Here is a 20750-nt window from a genome sequence, read left to right as displayed (position 1 = left end):
ATTTATTTTCATTTCAAACAAGTCTCAGTACAATAAATTATCCAGTCCCACCCCTCTTGCTGAATAAAAAAAAAAAAAAGACTCCAAGAGTCCCAGGTAAAACCCTTTCTTTAGAGAGACTCTTTTTAACATGAATGGAGAAAGACATCTTCCCTAAGGTTCTGAATCAAAGACTCTCTGAAGACTCTGGGGTGGAACACCCTGCCCCCATCCTTTCCCCAAGAAAAACATCTCTACAATTCCTGACTCCCAGCCCATATGAGGGCATCCAAATTGTGGTAGATGAGTTTGGAAACCACAAGTAGGAGGGAGTGGTCTCTTTTTAGATATAGGATTTAACAGTGTCCCAGAAGGCCTAGGTTTATCCTTTAAGGAAAGGAAAGTGGCCAAACTATAGGGCCTCCCCAGCCAGAAAGAATATGAATCAGAGTTAAAGAGCCCCTGGGGGCTGAGAAGAGGGCAGCAATACAGTGCATTTCATCTCAGTCCATTCAGATGTGTAAGGGGCAGAAGGTGGTGATGGCTTTCATCACTGGATGGCCTTCCAATTGTAGGGACATGGCTGCATAGCACAGACCTCACCTGTTCCCACATACACATCCAAGCTGTTTCTGGGTAGAAACTTGGAGCTTCCAGGGATGTAGATTGGTGACAGAAAGCAAAGGACTGAACAGATGCCCTCTCATCCAGCCCCAAGGGGAGGCTGAGCCTCACTTACACACGTTGACCCATTCTGTGACCTTGCACTCATCACACAGCACATAACAGCACCAGTGGAAGCGACAGTGGCAGCGTTCAACGCGTGTCTGCCGGAGCACATTGTGCCCACGCCCACAGCATAGGCTTCCACAGCCATCCAACAGGCGACTGGTCTTGTTGCAGGCCCGGCCTCTTGTGCCAGGGGAGCCCACAGTGGGGTCTCGCTCACAGAAGTCAGGAGACTTCTCAAAGTAGACCAGCTCTCCTGAGAGGCGCCGGGGACGTAGGCGAGGTTGGAAGGCTCCAGAATTCCGGTTGTGGGTATCGATGAAGATGGCTCTGCCCAGCCGCTCCTTCAACGCTGCTCCCACGGCCCGGAACTCTGGGGCTGCCCTCCAGCATGTCTTGAACTGGCAGCTGCCTGATGTGCCATGGCACTTGCACTTCCGCTTCAGGTTTTCAGTTACCACCTAGAAGCATCAGAAGGGAAAGAAGGAGAAGGCAGCAAGCTGAGTGCTCCTTGTAATCCTAACTACTCATAAGGCTGAGATCTGATGATCATGGTTCGAAGCCAGCCAGGGCAGGAAAGCTCATGGATTCTTATCTCCTACTACCAGAAAGCTATAAGTGAAGCTGGGACTCAAGTGGTAGAGCACTAGCCTTGAGGACAGTGGTCAGACCACAATTTTAAAACCCAGGATCAGCACAAGAAGGAGGAGGCAGAGGAGGAGGCAATAAGTAGAATATATGGACACAGGAGAGGGAAGGGTATAGAGAATGAAGGAAGGAACAAAGAGATTATCAGAAAAGAAAGGGAAACTTTTTTTTTTTTTTTGCCAGTCCTGGGGCTTGAACTTAGGGCCTAGGCACTGTCCCTGAGCTTCTTTTGCTCAAGGCTAGGACCACTTGAGCCACAGCACCACTTCCAGCTTTTTCTGTTTATGTACTACTGAGGACTTGAACCCAGGATTTCATGCATGCTAGGCAAGCACTCTACCTCTAAGCCACATTCCCAGCCAAGGGTAATTCTTTATGACTGGAGGACTGCCAGAGCAGTGTGATTTGCCCATTTGATCTCTATCTAGTAACAGAACCAGGACTGAACATCAGTTGTCCTGACTCCCCATCCAGTGCTATTTCCAGAATAAGTACTGATAAAACGGGAAGTGTGACCCAGGGCACCCCCAAAAGCCTGTAGAACAGGCAGCTGTAATAACAGCTGCTATGTAATGACCTAAGGACTAGTCAGTATATGGGGCTCACTGTCTGCTAGCTCAGCTTTAACAGCATTGTAATTGTGGGTTATCCTCAGGCTCTTTCCACAGATGCAAAACCTAGGCTGGATGACTTGTTGATGACGGCAAGCAGTGATCTCCTGTCATACCTCATCCAGTTATTCTGCTGGGAATCTCAGACTCAATCTAGTCAGTCTTCAAAAGAGAGAGAGAGAAGTAGGCATGGTGACACACACCTGTAATCCTAGCACTGAAGAGGCTGACATAGGAGACCAAACAGAAAAACTCCATCACCAAGAGAAAAAGGAAAGAGAATAGAAAAGGAAAGGGAAAGGAAAGAGAGGACACAGGGCACTGGGTGCAAGTGGCTTGTACCTGTAATCCTAGCTACTCAGGAGGCTGAGATCTGAGGATTACAATTCGAAGCCAGCCTGGGCAGGAAAGTCTGTGAGGCTCTTATCTCCAATTAACCATCAACAAACTGGGGAAAGCCAACACTGGTAGCTCAAGCCTGTAATCATAGCTACTTAGGATGCTGAGATATGAGGATCACAGTTCAAAGCCAGCCCTAGCAGGAAAGCCCATGAGACTCTTATCTCCAAAAAACTACTCAGAAAATGCCAGAAGTGGGGCTATGGCTCAAGTGGTAGAGTGCTAGCCTTGAGCACAAAGCAGCTTGGGGACAACACCTAGCCCTTGACCTGAGTTCAAGTCCCAGGGCAGGCAAAAAAAAAAAAAAAAGATGGGGAAGTAGAGTAGAGCTGTGGCTTATAATGGTAGCATGTTAACCTTGAGCAAAAACAAAAGCTCAGGGAAAGCAACCAGGGCCTAAGTTCAAGCTGCACAACTGACCCCCCCCCACACACACACAAAAAAACAAAACTTTTTGTAAAAAAGCTAGAAATGGGAGTGTGGCTTGTGACTCAAGTAGAAGAGCACTAGCCTTGAGTAAAAAAGTTCAGGGACAGTACCCAGGCCCTGAGTTCATAACCTAGTACCAGCACCAAAAAGGAGGAAAAGAAGGAGGAGGAGGAGAGACAAAGGAAAGAAAAAGAAAATGGAAAAGAAATACCAGGGGATGGTAGGTAGGGCGCTGGTGGCTCATGCCTGTAATTCTACCCACTCAGGAGGCTGAGATCTGAGAATCACAGTTCAAAACCAATCTGGGCAGGAAACTCCTTGAGACTTTTATCTCCAACTAACCATTGGAAAACCAGAAGTGGCGCTGTGAGTCAAAGTGGTAGAGCAGTAGCCCTGAGCAAGAGCTCAGGGACAGCGCCTAGGCCCTGAGTTCAAACCCCATGACTGCCAAAAAGACAGAGAGACAGACAGGAAGGGAGGAAGGAAGGAAGGGAGGAAGGAAAGAAGGAAGGAAGGAAAGAAGGAAGGAAGGAAGGAAGGAAGGAAGGAAACCTGGAGAGACCTAGAACACACACACACATGCACACACATACCTGGCGCCCCACCCTGTTGTTGTGGATCCTCATTCGTGCCTGGATGTCTCGAGGAGCTTCCCTGGAATCCAAGAAATCCCGAGAGAACTTCTCTCCAAAGTCCATGTCATGGTTACAGCCGCCCCATTCCCATGTGTCCTGAGGGCCAGGGCTGGGGCCTGCACCAGGCACAGGGCTGGGCAGTGAGTGGGGGAAACTCTTGCCCCGAGATAGTGATTGCAGCTGCAGCAGCTTGGCCCTCAGCCGATCCTGCTCACCACTGCCCTTCCAGCCGCAGCCGCAGCTCACCAGCTTCCCCAGGCTGCAGGCCGTGGCGACTGCGTGCATGACCCCAGCCGCCAGCATGGAGAAGGAGAAAGCACTCTCACGGAAACCTGGGGATGAGAAAGGTGTGATGGTGCAAAGGAGGTTGTGTGGCAGCTGGGATTAGGGATGTCGTCACCCTCCCTGTCAGACATTTTCAAACTGAATCTTAACCAGAGGAGTGATTTGGGAGAACAAAGTCACGGGGCAGGAAAGAAAGCACGGGGTGTCAGTCTCCTTATTTATAAAGGGAGATCCATGGGCCCAAGAAGATCTCTGAGGCCCCGTCTCACATTCTGTAAGCCCGTGATTTTTCAGGTGCAGATGAAAGAGTCAGCCCAGAGGCAGAGACCCCCTAGATTGGGAGATGACTGTGAGGAAGTCCCCGTGGACTTTGAAGATGTCTTCAAGGAGTTCTACATCTGAAAGACTTAGAAATTCCCCAGCCCTGCAGGGAGCTTGGATGATGGGTGAGGTGTGCCAAGCTGAACTCTTAGAGGTTCTTCTTTCATTTTTTTTTTTTAGTTATTTAAATTCACCTTTTAACCAGTCTACCCTCTACAACTGGAACAGCCCCAACACACTGGAGCTGTGGGGCTGCCTTCCCCAGTCCCAGGTTCCAGTTTTATATTTGCCCTTCAAGACTGCCCTTTATGTTTATCCTAACCTGCCATTACCCTATAAAATACTAGGAGGAGGAGGAGAGAGGCGAGAGTGATTTTCCCTAAGGCCCTCTTAAAACCTTGGCCTCTTTGTTATGTTTTGGGGGGCCACTGAGGCTCAGGATGACAACACTTTCCCAGGTTTAAATAGACTTGCTCATCATTTGGATGTTGAAGCCTTTGCCTACACCAGACCCCCTAGCAAAAGAGGGGTCAGTCTATTGCTTCATTTTAAGCAAGGGCTCTTTGGTGCCCTGAGAAGATAAAAGACATCACCCCCTTAGAGCCTAGGCCTCTCTTACCCCAGGATCCAGGGCTCCCGGGCCAGCCTCATGATCCCCCCCCCCACCCCACCCCAATCCTCCAAAGGCGAAGCTGTTTGCACAAGTCTTGGGAATTCCCCAGCAGTAGGCAGCTGCCTATTAACCCCCTAGTCCCCAAAGCATGACTCCCATCGCCAGGTTGAGCCCCCATGGATCTTTGCTCCCCAGGGCATGAACTTCCAGCAGGATATAGGGAGAGGCAAAGGAGCCCCCCAGACCACCCCTTCCAGACCAGGCCGCCAGTGGCCTGTTCACCACCCCTGCAGTCATTCCTCACCTGCTCAGGTGAGTGACATCTGGGGCCCCCACAGCACAGAGGAAGGGGCTGCTCCCCAGCTTCAAAGCCATCAGGGTCTTTGTTCCCAGCTTTGGCTCCTGGGAACCCCAGCAATTAGGGGAGCAGGTTTAACCCTTAAACGGTTGGGGGCGTCACCCCACCCCCGCTGAGACTCTGGGGACACCGGCCTGGGCTTGTCCCGGTGGAGAGGGAAAGGAGAGGAAAAATGAGGGAGGGGGAAGGGAGGACGTTTGAAGCTCCCAAAGTTGGGGCATCTCTTGTTCACAGGTGCAACCCAGACAGCGTCGGGTGGAGGCAGGAGAGGGGGGCAGGCACCCAGCTGCCTTGCCAGCAGCGCGCAGGTGGAAGTCAGGCGCTTGAAGGGGCGCAGACGGTTGGCCAGAGCCGGCTCTGCACCGCTGCGAGGGGGGAAATTCCCGGAGAGGCCCCGCTCAGAGCGGTGAACCGGTCCCTTCCCGCCTCTACCTGCTCCCCCTACCCCCCCCCCCCCAATCCAACCCACTCCCTAGCCTGGACGGCAGCACAGACCCGCCCTGCCGAGCTCACCGCGCTTGAGGATGGCGCTGTGGTGCGGCAGGCGGCCGCCGCCCTCGAGCGCAGAGCAGTTCCAGCGCTGGTCGCGCAGCTGGTGCTGACACTCGTGGACAGCAATGTGCAGACCCTGAAGCGCCGACGCAGTCACGTCGGGGCTGCGCAGGCACAGGCCTAGCTGCCGCTTACTCAGGCCTGACAGTGTCAAGCACACCGTGTTGGCAGTCAGCGGTGGCTCACCCGGCAGCTTCAGGCCCAGAATCTCATTGCTGAAAGCCCTAGGAACCGAGAAGGCATCTTGGGGGGTGGGGTCTGTGGTCCGGACCTCACACTCCCTCCAACCCCTGCCCCCACTCCTCCATCCCAGCTGGAAGACGGGGGGGGGGGGGGTTAGGGGGGAACTCACCGACTGCACAAGGCCAGGAACAGGAGACCAGCGAGGCCCGAGGGCGGTGGCCGCCGGGGCTCCTCCAGCATGTCGAAGCCCGGAGGCTCCGCTGGGTAGATCTGTCAACCGCCTGTGGGGTGAGAAGATCTGATGAGGGATCTGGAAGAGGGTCCCCCCCCCCCCAGGAACCTAAGGATGCTCTATTTAGGTGTCCTGAGCCATCAATGCCACCTCACTGATCTTTCTTGCCCACCCCCTAACAAAGCAACTAGAATCACACACACCCTTGCTTCCCAGAGTCCTGAGTTCTAGAGCCTTTAAAAGAAAACTCCAAGAGTGTCCCCGAACCCTACCCAGTCAGACACAATGCCGGGCACACACACAGACAGATACAGACATACACACGCACACTCAGACGACAGTTGGACACTACAACTCTCTCTCACTTCAGAACCTCACCCACTGCTCCCTCTTCCAGGGCCCCACAACTGGCTTCCCCACCCTTATGAGAGAGATCAGGAAGGGGGTTCCCCACTACATGAGAGGGTGTCGTCTCCAGGTGCTGACAATGGCAGGCAGGCTCCATCAGAAGGGTCTAAGACCAGCCTCACCCCCCCCCACACCACTTTATGCCCTCGCCTACCCAGCAGGAAAAGTGGAGAGGCTCCAGGTATGACAAAGGCCTTGAAGGAAACCTGGCGCCCATGAGGGACATTGTCACCGATGCGTTGTCCTTCCCCCCCCCCCCCCCGCCCCAACCCTTTCCCCTAACGACATGCTTTCTGGTGCCCACGTTTCTCAGCCTCGGTCCCCACCCCTTTGCTCTCGAGTTCATTGCCCTCTAAATCTTGAGACACTCCTTTATTCTCCCTGCCTTTATCTCTAGCAATATCTCTGGCTCTCTCGGTGTGTCTGCGCTCCTGCGGGTGGATGTGTATCTGTAATGACTGACTTATCCGTGTGCCGGTCTGGTCCCAAATGTGTACCTCTCTGGCCTCCCTTGCTTTCCTAGGTCCCATTACCTCCAGTGGTTCGGGTGCAGGGTCTGCGACCCGCGCGGCTGCGTCGCCTGGGCTCCGCTTGGGCTGCTCTAAGCCGTGGGGAGATTGGATCGGGTTCTGCCCCCTCGGCAGAGCCGCATTCTTCCAGGGCCGGGCCACTCCTCTGCGCCGCTTCCCCAGCGCCGCCGCGGCCGCCGGGAGGAAGGGAGGGAGGAAGAAGGGAGGGAGTGATCGGGAGAACCAGCAAGCTAGAAGAGCGCTGGGGGCTCTGCTCGGCTCAGCTCCTAACTTACAGGCGGCTCAACTGGGGCTGACGGAGCTGCGGCCCCTCCCCGAGCCCCGGGCATCCCCACCCCACCCCCTCGCACCCCCCGCCTTGACCAGGGGAACACAGCCCTCTGCTCCCCCCCCTCCAGCGTATACACACACACACACACACACACACACACACACACACACACACACACACCCTAGCCCCCGACGCCCCGATTCACGCTTGGCACCACTTAGGGAGGAGACGGCTCTAAGTCCCTCTCACCTGCTCCTGGGGGTTCCCAAAGCTGTTAGGAAGGGTTCGAGGATCCAGCCAAGGAAGAAGGCAGGACCCGATCCAAATGGCACTCTTTCATCATTTCCCCTTTGCCTCAGTTTCTCCACCGACAGCGGGGTGGATGTCGAGCTCCTTTAACAAGAGGAGGACGGAGCTGGACTTTCTCCCGGTTTCAGGCGTTGGACAGTCGCTCAGTGAGTCGGGCGGGCGAGCGCACCGCAGGTCACCCGGAGCCCGCGGGAAAGCGCGCGCCTCCGCCGCGCCGCGCGGCCCCCGCCCACCGCGGAGCCCAAGCCTACCCCTTGGGAGGGATCAACTTTGGCCTCGGAATTTGGCCTGGAACACACACACACACACACACACACACACACACACACACACACACACACACACACACACCTCAGGTTGTTCCAAAGATCTGCCCTTGCACCTCTCTTCCCTGGTAGGCAATCAAGGGTCTGTCTCCTGGCAATCTTGGGGTTGCAATTCTCATGGCTGAGATTCCTGCTCCACGCTTGCAGATTTTCTTCATATGGTCTGAGAAGGGGCTCAAGTTTCCAAATTGAGCTCAGCTCAAGAACAACTGGGAAAGAACCCAGTCTTGGGGTGCCCCGGTACAGGCAAAAAAAAAAAAAAAAAGCCTTAAGGAGTTCCAGTGGCAGTGAAGGGGTTAGGCGCCACCGCACTCCCGCCTGACTCACCCTCGTAGCTCTAACCACTTCGGACTATTTTTGCCAGAGAGGGGCCCCAGGCTTCCCAACCGCCCCCAGCCCCTGCCAGACCGCAGCCCAAAGCATGGCTGGCCCCACGCACCCGAGGCGCATTGACTCAGAGACACCCCCCACTCCCCAGTAAGCAGAAGCTCCAGGTTGATCACAGTGCTGTTGGGGCAGCCGCCTTCCAGTCTGCACCTTGACAGGTCTTGCCTGGTACTGAAGAAGTGACACTGGCTGGAGGCAGATCAGTCTGCCAAGACATCAGGGATTTAGATTCAGTATGTGTGTGTGTGTGTGTGTGTGTGTGTGTGTGTGTGTGTGTGTTGTGACTTGAAAATCAGGGCCTGGGCACTATCCCTGAGCTCTTTTGCTCAACACTAGTGCTCTATCACTTTGAGCCACAATGTCATTTTGGGCTTTTTTCTCTTTTTTTTAGATACGAGCCTTGCAGATCTTCCTGCCCAGGCTGGCTTTGAATCATGATCCTCAGATCTCAGCCTCCTGAGTAGCTAGGATGACAGACATGAACCACCAGCAAACCGGCTTTGTTGGGATTTTTACTAATCTTATGTGTTAGGCTCTGAACAGGCTGGGAGGTGAAAGGCCATAGTCGATGGCCGGAACAGGTCTGGACCACCAAAGGCTACTTTTCTCTGATTCCCTACTTGTGAAGTGGGAAACTCCAGACTTTCCCTCCCGTGCAGAAGCTTCTAATGGCTTTTGATGACATTCCAATTTGCCAGCTCTGTCCCAGGAGGTTCCATCCTCACACGTGGATTCAGCAATCCCCATTCTCAGCCTTTCTCCTGTATGTAAGCTTAGGACTCCACCCAGGTCCTTAGAGGACTTGGATGAGGGATGAAATTTCCTATCAGTCAGATGCCAGTGGCTCACACCTGGAATCCTAGTTGCTCAGAAGGCTGAGATCTGAGGATCACGGTTCAAAGCCAGCCTGGGCAAAAAAGACCTTGAGACTCATCTCCAATTAACCACCAGAAAACCGGAAATGATGCTGTGGCTCAAGTGGTAGACCACTAGCCTTGAGCTGAAGAGCTCAGGGACAGCATCCAGGCCCAGAGTTTAGGCCCACCACTGACAAAAGAAAGAGAGAAAGGAATTTTTCATCCTCCCTTTCCCCACCTAACAGACATTTGTATTTCCCCGTATACCTGTGGTCTTCTTCATGTTTAAATTTTTTTTTTTTTGCCAGTCTTGGGGCTTGAACTCAAGGCCTGAGCACTGTCCCTGGCTTGTTTTTACTCAAGGCTAACACTCTGCCATTGAGCCACAGTGCCGCTTCTGGTCTTCTCTCTCTCTCTCTCTCTCTCTCTCTCTCTCTATATATATATATATATATATATATATATATATAGATATATATATATATATATATATATATATATATATGGTGCTGAGGAATCGAACCCAGGCCTTCATATATATGAGGCAAGCACTCTTGCCACTAGGCCATATTCCCAGCCCTTCATGTTTAATTTTTTTTTTTGGCCGGTCCTGGGGCTTGGACTCAGGGCCTAAGCACTGTCCCTGGCTTCTTTTTGCTCAAGGCTAGCACTCTGCCACTTGAGCCACAGCGCCACTTCTGGCCGTTTTCTGTATATGTGGTGCTGGGGAATCGAACCCAGGGCCTCATGTATACGAGGCAAGCTCTCTTGCCACTAGGCCATATCCCCAGCCCCATGTTCAATTTTTAAATTATTTACTTACTTTTATTTTTTAGTGCTAGTCCTGGGTCATGAATTCAGGGCCTGGCCACTGGCCCTGGACTTTTAAAATCAAGACTAGCAATCTACAACTTGAGCCTTAGCTCCACTTCTGGTCTTTTGGGTGGTTAATTGGAGATAAGAGTCTCATAGACTTTCCTGTCCAGGTTTGATTTGAACCATGATCCTCAGATCTCAGCCTCCTGAGTAGCTAGGATGACAGACATGAGCCACCTGCGACCTGCTCATGTTTAAGATTTTGTTTTGCCTTATTTTATTATTATTTATTTCTTTTCCCCCCTCTGATGCTATCTTATCAGATTCCAGAATATTTAGTCAAGGTGTCAGGAAGGAGCTACAGTCAGAACTTCCACCCTTAGTTTTAACTGCCTAGTGATCTGGGGGATTCCCCCAAGCTGCACTGTTCCAAAGCAAGGACCTATACTCCTGCTTCTTTTTCTCCACTGAAGCCTAGCTCTGGGATAGGAGGCCACAGGCCGGCCTACTGGGTGGCCTGAGCTGGCCCACAGTGCCCTCGGCCCGACCGGTTGGCCGGCCGGAGCACTGACCCGCAGGCAGCTAGGGGGCGGTGGGACAGGCGGGGCCTGGAGAGGGCTGCGGGTGCACACCCATTGCCTAATACCCCAAGCACGCAGCCAACTCCAGGAAAGGGAGGGGCGGGAACCAGAGAGACCTTGACAAGGGCTGGGAGGGTGACAGGAGGGGGAAAGAAAGGGGCTGCCATCAGTGCAGGGAGGGAATGGGAGCTAGTTGACCTCCTTTTGCTCTTAATGAGAATAGGGCACTGCTCTTCCCATCATGGAGATGGAGGGTGTAGCAAGAACAGTGAGGGAAGAACTCTGGGGCCCTGGAGGGCGGGGGTCAAAGCAAAGAGTGGGGGCCCCTGGAGATTGGGGGATCTAGCAACTGAGGCGGTGGCTAAAGCTGGGCCAGCCTTAGGGAACCTCCTCTCCCCCTCCCCCTACTATGTTTGCCTTGGCCCGGGGTCTCGGGTGACTCATCTGTTGCTAAGCCGCTGATAGGGGCGGCCAGGCTCGGGGAACCCAAATTATAGGCCCGGGAGGGATGGATGCGCCCGCGGCGGTGAGCTCAGCGGTGTTGCCTACCCTCCACCTCACACGCCTTCTGCTGCAGCGCCGAAAGCCACCACGCGGGGGCACCAGAGGCCCCCAGCCAAGCTACCCTACTCTTAGGAAGCCCTCTATTCAGCAGTCGACCTCAACTAATCTTCTAGATCACCCTAGAGGGAATTTTACCCACATTCTTGTCTGGGATGGGATGAGCTGTGCCTTCTCAGGCCAAGAGGGCAATGTTACTGCTTGTTGGTGTTTCAAAGGAAGTAGGCTCAGTCGCCCACAAATTCTCAACTTTGGTCTCCTGCTACTTTTGCAGATCCCAAGGTAAAAAAGTAACGCCTTGCCCCTTCAATATCGCCCCCCTATTTCTATTCTAGAGGGTAATTTTGCTACTGAATTTTCTATTTCAAGCCACTGGAAATATGTACAGATGTGATGGTACCCACATGTAATTCCAGCACTTGGGAAGCTAAAGCAGGAAGCTTGTATACTTTGAAGCCAGCCTGGGCCACAAGCTTCTTTGTTTTTTTTTCCCTTCTTTATTATCAAAGTGAAGTACAGAGGGGTTAATGTAAGGAAAGTACATTTCTTTATTCTTTCTTTTTTTAACATTTCTTTTTGGGGGGGCTAAGTTATTACATATATTTAACAGTATACATTTTGACATTCACAATGATGAAAATTGTTCTACTCTACATAGCTTATGAAGTCTATCTTTAACAATACAGATACTTTCTCCATTTGGGGTGATATGTACTTTACATTTCTTTTACTTAGCAATATCTGTTCCCTGCTTCATTCATTCCTTCCTTCCCAATCCCACCCATGGGATGCTTGGTTTCCTTTCCTCAGGTTTGATGTAGGGATGGTTCCCTCTGCTATTTTATTGTTGTTGTTATTATTGTTACTATTCTCACACACTTTCCACTCATTCTGTGCACAAGGTTCTGTTTTAAAACCAAAGATGATACAAATAAAAATATAGGGGAAAGGAGATTGGGAATGGTATTGTGTTTTACAAAGGGTGAGTGAAGACGATGAAGGAGCAAAGGCATGAAGATATCTGAGGAAAGACTTTCCTAAAGACAGAAAAGACAGGTGCACAGACTCTGAGAAAGGAATGCAAATGGTATGTTTAAAGAATGAGCAAGGAGGGCTGGGAATATGGCCTAGTGGCAAGAATGCTTGCCTCCTACACATGAAGCTCTCGGTTCGATTCCCCAGCACCACATATATGGAAAACGGCCAGAAGGGGCGCTATGGCTCAGGTGGCAGAGTGCTAGCCTTGAGCAGGAAGAAGCCAGGGACGGTGCTCAGGCCCTGAGTCCAAGGCCCAGGACTGGCAAAAAAAATAATAAATAAATAAATAGAGATAAGAGTCTCATGAACTTTAAAAAAAAAAAAAGAATGAGCAAGGAGGTAAGTGGGGTACAGTGGAGAAGTCTACAAAGGAAAGATTGGTAAACAATGAAGTTGGAGGAATAGAGAGGTACATGCCCAATGGCCATTTGGGCCATCTTTTGGTGGCCATTGTAAAGATTTTGGTTCATGAGTGAGATGAGGAATGATTGGGAAATTGTGAGCAGGGGAATGAATAGATGAGCCAGCTAGGTGTCAGTGGCTCACACCTGTAATCCTAGCTACTAAGGAGGCTGAGACATGATGGTCCATGTTTGAAGACAGCCTGGGCAGGAAAGTCTATGAGACTCATATTTCTAATTAATCACCAAAAAGCTGGAAGCGAAGCTGTGGCTCAAGTAGTAAAGTGCTACTGCTGGTATTTTTTAAAGCTCAGGGATATCACCCAGGCTCTGTGATCAAGCCCCAGGACACACACACACACACACACACACACACACACAGAGAGAGAGAGAGAGAGAGAGAGAGAGAGAGAGAGAGAGAGAGAGAGAACAGGTGACCCTGGTTACTATTTGGGGAATAGGCTGTCAGGGGCAAGGGCATATATAGAGTTGTTAGGAGGCTATTGCAAGAAGTCAGGCAAAAGGCAATATGTATTCGCTTTGGGAATAATAGTATTTAGCATTAGAAGGGGAAGAATGGCTCTGATTCTGAATATTTCATCTTCTCTTTTGTGTCAGTAGTGGGGCTTGAATTCAGGGCCTCATACTCTCAGATTTTTCACTCAAAGCTGGTGCCCTACCACTTGAGACACAGCTCCACTTCCAGGTTGTTGCTGGTTAATTGGAGATAAGAGTCTCTTGGGTTTGTCTGCCTGGTTTGGCTTTGAGCTGCTATCCTCAGATCTTAGCCTAATGAATATTTAGGATTATGGGCATCTGGCTCTGAATATATTTTAAAGATTGAGGCAGGGCTGGATGCTGGTGGCTCATACTTGTAATCTTAGCTCCTAAGGAGGCTGATATCTGAGGATCAAGTTTCAAAGTCAGCCTGGGCAGGAAAACCTGTGAGACTCTTATCTCCAATGAATTATTCCTCCCTGCCCCACCCCAAGCCAGAAGTAGAGCAGTGGCTCAAAGTGGTAGAGCACCAGCCTTGAGCTGGGAAAGTGCCCAGGCCCTGAGTTCAAGCTCCAGGACTGGAACAAAAAAAAATTTTTGAGGCATGGTTTGCTAATGGTTCAACATAGAGTGTGAAACAGATTCATCAAGGACAGTCCCCAAAATTTTGTCCTGAGCAACTAAAAGAATAGACTTGCCATTTACTGAGCTGGAAATGACTGAAGAAAGCCAATGGAGAAGTTCAGTTTGGGATATTGGGATTTTAAGGTGCTTATTTAAGTATTAGATATGTAAGACCAGTGTTCAGGGCCAGGGAAATAAACTAGAAAGAATGAGACCCAAAGTTGACAGGGGAAGCTTGAGTAGACTGAGAAGTTAGATTTAACTGGAGTATATGCCTTCTTTTACTTCTTTATTTTTTGCTATGCCGGGCATGGGCAGGGGGGAGTGTTAAACCCAAGGTACTTCACATGCTAGGTAAGTGCTCCACCACTGACCTGAACCCTAAATGTACTGATATTCATTTATTTACTTAGTTATTGTAGTGCTGGGGATTGAACCCAAGGCATTGAGCACGCTAGACAAGCACTACTGCTCAGTTAAATCTCCAGCCCCTGCAACTATGTGTTTTGGGTTTGTTTTTTTTAATGTCAGACAGGTAATATGCCCACTTTGTAACAAGGTTTAGAAGGAGGCACATGTCATGCAAGCTTGTGAGAACCCAATCATCACGCTTATGAACCAGAAAAGGATCCCTGCAATTGTTTTTGTACCGTCCTAGGGCTTGAATTCGGGGCCTGGCACTGTCCCTGAGCTTTTGTATTCAAGGCTAGTGCTCTACTTCTTAATCCACAGCTCCACTTTTATCTTTTTGGTGATTAATTGGAGATGAGTCTCAAGGGGTTTCCTGCCTAAGGTGGCTTTGAATGGTGATCCTCAAATCTCAGCTTACTGAGTAGCTAGGATTACAAGCATGAGCCACAGGTACCCAAATGTACTACAATGTTTAGAAATTAGGTAAACAAAAAGGATCAAGGTAAGAAGACAAGTAGAAGAGCAGCTAGTGTGGTAGAAACAGCACCTTTACAGGCAAGGTGGCTCAATCTTGTAATGCCAGGTATTTGGGAGGTGGAGAGAGGGAGATCATGGTTTTAGGCCAGCCCAGGCAAAAAATAAAAAGTTCAGGAGAGTCTGACTCTGTGTTGGTCTGTCATTCCAAGCTCCTGGGAAGCATCCATAGGGGGATCACAGTTTATCCATCCCAAACATAAAGTAAAACTCTATGTTGAAAATAACCAAAGTAAAAAAGGACCAGTAGAGTGGTTCAAGTATTACAGTGCTTGCCTAGAAAGCATGAGTTCAAATCCAGTACCATGGGGGGGAGGCAGGAAGGGGGCAATATCCAACAATGTCTCTTGGAAGGTTGGTTAAGATGAGAATTAAAGCTGAGTGCCAGTGGCTCATGCCTGTAATCCTAGCTACTCAGGAGGCTGACATCTGAGACTTGTAGTTCAAAGCCATCCTGGGCAAGAAAGTCTGTGGGACTTCTACCTCTAGTTAATCACAGAAAAAGCCAAAAGTGGTGCTATAGCTAAAGTGGTAGAGTGCTAGCCTTGAGCAAATGGAGTTCAGGGACAGTGCCCAGGCCCAGAGTTCAAGCCCCAGAACTGGCAAAAAATAAAATAAAAGATGAGAATTAAGAATTGGCTATTTCTGGGCACTGGTGACTTATACCTATAATCCTAGATACTCAGGAGGCTGAGATCTAAGGATTGTGGTTTGAAGCCAACCCAGGCAGGAAAGCCCAATGAGAGAGAGAGAGAGAGAGAGAGAGAGAGAGAGAGAGAGAGAGAGAGAGAGAGAGGAGCACACATGCACACCAGAAGTGGAGCTGTGGCTCAAGTGGTAGAGTGCTAGCCTTGAGTGCAAATGCTCAGGCACAGTGCTCAAGCCTTGAGTTCAAGTCCCAGGACTGGAACAACAACAACAACAACAAAAGACTATTGATTATTGGAGGCCACATAGATGTCCATACGTAATTTTGATAAGGAGGTATAATGGTATGGTTCAAAGGTATAAAAATTAAGAGGTCCTAGGTTAATTCCTTAGTATGGAAAACAGGAAGGAAAGAAAGAAGCTGGGTACCAGTAGCTCAGGCTTGTAAGCCTAGCTACTTAGATCTGAGGAATCAGGGTTCAAAGGCAACCCCAGGCAGAAAAGACAATTAACCAACAAAAAGCTGGACTTGTGGCTCAAGTGATAGAGCACCAGCTGTGAGCGAAATCTTGAGGCCCTTAAGATCAAGCCCCAATACTGGCAGAAAAGCAAGCAAGTAAGACAGAAAGGAAGGAAGGAAAGAAGGGAGGGAGGGAGGGAGGGAGGGAGGAAGGGAGGGAGGGAGGAAGAAAGAAAATTTAAAAAGAAACCTGAGCTAGGTCTTCTAAGTCCCCATATACACCGCTGGGAAATAGAGGAGCAAGGAATTGTTCCTGGGATGTTGGAATAAAGAATACTGGCTCATTTCCTCTCTTCCCACTGCTGAGTAGTTCCAGTAGCCACAGTCTCTGTCTTCCAACCTCCTTTCCACCCTTGTGGGGTTGTATAGGTCTACTAGGTGTGACTCAAGTCCTAGCCTAGAGAAATAGCTAGGGGACAGGTTATCAGTATAGATTGTTCATTTACTTGAGTCATCTCTGAGTCAGCCAAGCTCCTGGGTCTCCTGTCATTGCCACCCCCTTTCTGACACACTGCCCGGGGCAGTGACTGAGACCAAATAACTCGATGATCTCTTGATGAGCTAAACTTCAAAATCCTTTGGAAAGTGTTCCTACTCTCCCTCTGCAGAACTAGGAATTTCTGAAAACACCAACATAGGGGAATTTGCACCCTTATAACACATGAATCTTCTCACTTGTGTGTCACACACACACACAGCCACTTGTGTTGTCTTGGACCATATGGCGCCCCAGGTCTCTCCTCCCAGCCGGCTTCACTTGGTCGGTCCACCCCGACACCCCACCCCCGGGAATCCCTGACCACAACTCCACCCATGCCCCTTTATTCCTCTTTCCCTTCTCTGTCCAGCCGTCGGGGGTTTCTGGGCGGGGAAGTGTCTCCCCAGAGATGCTGGCCCGAACCACAGCTTTCCTTCCACCATTCAGGCTTGTGGGGAGAGAGAAAGGACACGGCCGGAGGGCCCTGGGTGACGTCGAGGGGGCAGCCCCACCGCATGTGGGCTAGGCAGTTGGGGCTACAAGCGGATTCTCTCTAAGCACACTGGCCGCGCCCCCTGGCGGATGCTCGGCCCCGACGGGGCTGCGGACGCGAAGAAGAGTGAGGCAGGCGCGCGCGTGGGAGGGCGCCCCAAGGGGAGGGGTCGGCGGCCAGTGCAGACCCGGAGGCGGGGGCCACCAGGCAGGGGGGCGGGGGGCGAGCCCCGACGGCCAGCCTGTCACCTCTCTGCTCAGACGGGCGGGAGCCACGGCCCCGCTCGCTGCCCATTGTCTTGCGCCCCTGACCGGTGCGCCCTGGTGCCACATTGCGGGTCCCGGCGGCGGCGGGGCAGCCTCTTCTCGTCATTCCAGCCCGCGCCGCAACTATAAGAGGCGGTGCTGCCCGCTGCGGCCGCCTCAGCCCACCAGCCGGGACAGCGAACCATGCTGCCCGCCGCCCGCCTCCAGGGTTGTTAAGAGTCAGACTGCGAACTCTCACCACTGCCGCCACCGCCGCGTCCGGTCCCACCGTCGCGGGCAGCAGCCAAAGCCAGCCACAACTGCAACACAGAACCGGCAAGGCCAGACAGGCCATGGGGCGCTGGGCTCTGCTGCCCAGCTGGGTTTCTGCTACTTTGCTACTGGTACTGGTCGCTCTGCCTGCAGCCTTGGCTGCCAACAGCAGTGGCCGATGGTGGTAAGTGAGTTGTTGCGGGGTCGCCACTTGTCCTGGGGCGCACAGCCAGCCCTCTCTAGCTCCTACGCTGTGGGATCCCTCAGCCCACAGACTCTCCGGGCTCTCTGACTTCACTCCACCACAAACAGGGCACTCTGGCTCAGAGACTTGAGCTCAGCCAAAGTTGGTGAATGATCTGCTACCCCCCTCCCCCTTGAGACCCAGGATACTCTAGTGAGAAGCTCACTCCCATCTAGCATCACGCGTCCACTTTGAAGCCCAGTTCTGGCCTCATGCTGGTGGCTACCCCACAGGTCTACTCAGGTCAGGAATCCAAGCAGTGTTCGCTTCAAAAGGAGATGAGAAGAGGGTGGTTTTCCTTAACATTTCATGCCTTGGATGGGCAAAGACTATAGGCCAAGATTTCCTCGCAGGGACGGACCAGAAGTAGGCTGGGAGAGCCAAAGTACACATACAGCCTCTGGGTTCCCCATGCCTCTTGGGTCCAGCCTCTGTCCAGCCCCCGGTGCCAGGGCTCGGAGCAGACCTCTGGGGACACAAAAACCTGAATGCACAGTTCCTTTGAACTAGCAAGCCCAGGAGCACCTAGTCCTCACCTTATTGTTGATCTGCCGCCGGTCTCCGCAGGCACCGACCCCCAAGTGAGGGCAGAGGACATAGACAGGGTGCCTGAACTTTTAATTCTGCCTCCTACCAGGGGCATCGTGAACGTGGCCTCCTCCACGAACCTGCTGACGGACTCCAAGAGTCTGCAACTAGTCCTGGAACCCAGCCTGCAGCTGCTAAGCCGGAAGCAGCGGCGTCTGATCCGCCAGAACCCGGGGATCCTGCACAGCGTGAGCGGTGGGCTGCAGAGCGCCGTGCGCGAGTGCAAGTGGCAGTTCCGGAACCGCCGCTGGAACTGCCCCACGGCCCCGGGGCCCCACCTCTTCGGCAAGATTGTCAACCGAGGTGGGTGCCCAGGAAGGCGACGCTTCCGGGACTAGGGGAAACGCGGGGTCACCCCCAGGGCATAGGCGGGCTAGTTACAGGGAAGAGTCCCAGGCGCCCGCAGTGTTTCACCATCAACCTGCCAAGCGCCTCGTGCCCAGCTAGATCCGGCCAGCCTTTCTAGCAGGCTTCTTTTTTCCCCCAGATACGCTTTGGGCACAAAACTTTTTTTAGAGTCTCCCCCTCCCCCCAAGACATAGGCAATTCCAGATCGTGCGTGCTGGGAGACGGGTCACCTCTCCCCAGTTTTTCTCGGAGATGTCTGGGAATCTGCTCGCTGCGGGCCTATGCCGTGCTTCGTGCCCAGCCAAGCTTGCCGCGCCAACCTGATACTTAGGGCTACGAAAGTCTCGGCCAGGCAGAGCTCTTCCGCTCCCCTCTTTTCCGCTTTGCCTCTAGAGTTGTCCCACTTCCGTTCTACGGCCCCCAAATCGCCCCGAAAGAGTCTCGGTAAGGTGTGATTATGAGCGGAGTTCCCGGGTGCGTGCCCACGCACCTGCTTTCTCCGTGAGACCCGGAGAGCAGCTTTCTGCGCTGCCGGTGCACGCAGACCTCCGGGCTCCAACCGCTGGGTCCTAAGCCCTGCAAGGGGCGTGCTGGCCCGGGCCCCTCGCGCCTTCTTATCTCGGGTGCCTTCATTTCCCCAGGCTGCAGGGAAACAGCGTTTATCTTCGCCATCACCTCGGCGGGAGTCACGCACTCGGTGGCGCGCTCCTGTTCAGAGGGTTCCATCGAGTCTTGCACGTGCGACTACCGGCGACGTGGCCCTGGGGGTCCCGATTGGCACTGGGGTGGCTGCAGCGACAACATCGACTTTGGTCGCCTCTTCGGTCGCGAGTTTGTGGACTCCGGGGAGAAGGGGCGGGACCTGCGCTTCCTCATGAACCTTCACAACAACGAGGCGGGCCGCACGGTAAGTCCCCTAAACGGCACCGTAAGCAGAGTGGCAGCGAGGCAAACGTCGGTAGTGCGGCTAGGGGCGCTGGGGAAGGGCATCCCTACAAAGCTGGAGGCTTGGGAGCCGCTGGAGAAAAGACATCAGCGATCGAGTGCAAAGGGATTTATACCTGTGTTGCCTGGTACCGGTGGCTTCAGGTCTGTAATCCTAGCTACTCGGGCGGCTGAGATCTGAGGATGTTGGTTCGAAGCCAGCCCGGACAGGAAAGTCTGTGAGACTCTTATCTCCAATGAGCCACCAAAAAAGCCAAAAGTGGATCTGTGGCTCAAGTGGTAAGGTGCAAGCCTTGAGCAAAAATGCTTAGGGACAGTCAGCCACCAGGGCAAAAAAAAAGCCGAGGCCCTGAGTTCAAGCCTCAGTGTAGGCGCGGGCGCGAGCACACACACACACACACACACACACACACACACACACAGGTCCAATGGGGAAAATACGTTTACTGAAAGGTTACAAGCCATGTGGCACATAGAATATATTGCCTACCTCCCCCTCTATCTGACGATTTTGAAAATTAGGCTGAAAGGCCGAGATTGACTCTCCTGTTTGGAGCCGAATTTGGACCGGGAACCAAATCTCTGCGGGACAGTTCACACTGCCCCGGGCTTTTGGCTTTTGCTGAGGTCCCGGCAGCGTCCGGGAGGGGGCGGTATCTGGGGTGATGGTGGCTCTTGGCTCTGACAATGTGTTGGGGACACTTTGATCTTCCCCTCTCCCTCCAGACCGTCTTCTCCGAGATGCGCCAGGAGTGCAAGTGCCATGGGATGTCCGGCTCGTGCACGGTGCGCACCTGCTGGATGCGGCTGCCCACGCTGCGCGCCGTGGGCGACGTGTTGCGCGATCGCTTCGACGGCGCCTCTCGGGTCCTCTATGGCAACCGAGGCAGCAACCGAGCTTCTCGAGCCGAACTGCTGCGCCTCGAGCCGGAAGACCCCGCGCACAAGCCCCCCTCCCCCCACGACCTGGTCTACTTCGAGAAATCGCCCAATTTCTGCACGTACAGCGGCCGCCTGGGCACCGCGGGCACCGCCGGGCGCGCCTGCAATAGCTCGTCGCCCGCGCTGGACGGCTGCGAGCTCCTTTGCTGTGGCCGGGGTCACCGCACGCGCACGCAGCGCGTCACCGAGCGCTGCAACTGCACCTTTCACTGGTGCTGCCACGTCAGCTGCCGCAACTGCACGCACACGCGCGTACTGCACGAGTGTCTGTGATGCGTGGCTCGGACTCGCTCCCCTGCCCTACCTACCTCTCCCTCCTCCCCCCCCCCCCGCCATCCTCAGATGGCTCTCTGCCAGTCCACACTCGCTACCACTCCAGACCTTGATTGATAAATCGCCCACCTCCGGGCGTCCTGTTCCTCCCACCTCCTCGCTACCTGGGGACTCCTCAAACCACTCGCCTGGGGCTGCATGAACCCTCTTTGCCATCCTGAGGGACC

At 52.9% G+C, this 20750-nt stretch overlaps 2 protein-coding genes and 1 non-coding gene across 3 annotated transcripts; 1 reads left to right on the top strand and 2 right to left on the bottom strand.

The window, feature by feature from the left end:
- Positions 1–7039, bottom strand: Wnt10b (Wnt family member 10B). The gene is made up of 5 exons (XM_048350728.1): positions 6916–7039; positions 5912–6023; positions 5521–5783; positions 3389–3762; positions 1–1169 (listed from the first exon to the last, which is right to left on the bottom strand). Exons 2-5 carry the CDS (start codon positions 5980–5982, stop codon positions 711–713), a joined length of 1167 nt encoding a protein of 388 aa, XP_048206685.1. The 5' UTR covers positions 5983–6023; positions 6916–7039; the 3' UTR covers positions 1–710.
- A 7067-nt stretch (positions 7040–14106) lies between these two features.
- LOC125341769 lies at positions 14107–14211 on the bottom strand. Its single transcript, XR_007209079.1, has one exon. It is a non-coding gene; the product is annotated as a small nucleolar RNA U13 (small nucleolar RNA).
- Positions 14212–16935: 2724 nt separating this feature from the next.
- Wnt1 (Wnt family member 1) lies at positions 16936–20527 on the top strand. The gene is made up of 4 exons (XM_048350711.1): positions 16936–17367; positions 18065–18318; positions 19005–19270; positions 20035–20527. The coding sequence occupies exons 1-4, from the start codon at positions 17264–17266 to the stop codon at positions 20521–20523; spliced, it is 1113 nt and encodes a 370-aa protein (XP_048206668.1). The 5' UTR covers positions 16936–17263; the 3' UTR covers positions 20524–20527.
- The last annotated feature ends 223 nt before the right edge of the window (positions 20528–20750 follow it).

This window comes from Perognathus longimembris, chromosome 1 (genome assembly GCF_023159225.1).
Source record: "Perognathus longimembris pacificus isolate PPM17 chromosome 1, ASM2315922v1, whole genome shotgun sequence".
In the NCBI taxonomy this organism is placed as follows: domain Eukaryota; kingdom Metazoa; phylum Chordata; class Mammalia; order Rodentia; family Heteromyidae; genus Perognathus; species Perognathus longimembris.
Note: the sequence above shows the minus strand (reverse complement) of the source record. Positions and strands in the feature narration are given on the sequence as shown.

What these genes read in the sequence shown, in the direction of transcription:
- Wnt1 (XM_048350711.1), top strand. Translation starts at nt 17,264, where the DNA reads ATGGGGCGCTGGGCTCTGCTGCCCAGCTGGGTTTCTGCTACTTTGCTA. An exon ending in CGGCAAGATTGTCAACCGAG is followed by an intron (nt 18,319 to 19,004) that starts GTGGGTGCCCAG and finishes TCATTTCCCCAG; the next exon opens with GCTGCAGGGAAACAGCGTTT. An exon ending in ACAACGAGGCGGGCCGCACG is followed by an intron (nt 19,271 to 20,034) that starts GTAAGTCCCCTA and finishes CTCTCCCTCCAG; the next exon opens with ACCGTCTTCTCCGAGATGCG.
- Wnt10b (XM_048350728.1), bottom strand. Translation starts at nt 5,982, where the DNA reads ATGCTGGAGGAGCCCCGGCGGCCACCGCCCTCGGGCCTCGCTGGTCTC. An exon ending in TTCCTGGCCTTGTGCAGTCG is followed by an intron (nt 5,784 to 5,911) that starts GTGAGTTCCCCC and finishes CTCGGTTCCTAG; the next exon opens with GGCTTTCAGCAATGAGATTC. An exon ending in CAGCGCCATCCTCAAGCGCG is followed by an intron (nt 3,763 to 5,520) that starts GTGAGCTCGGCA and finishes TCTCATCCCCAG; the next exon opens with GTTTCCGTGAGAGTGCTTTC.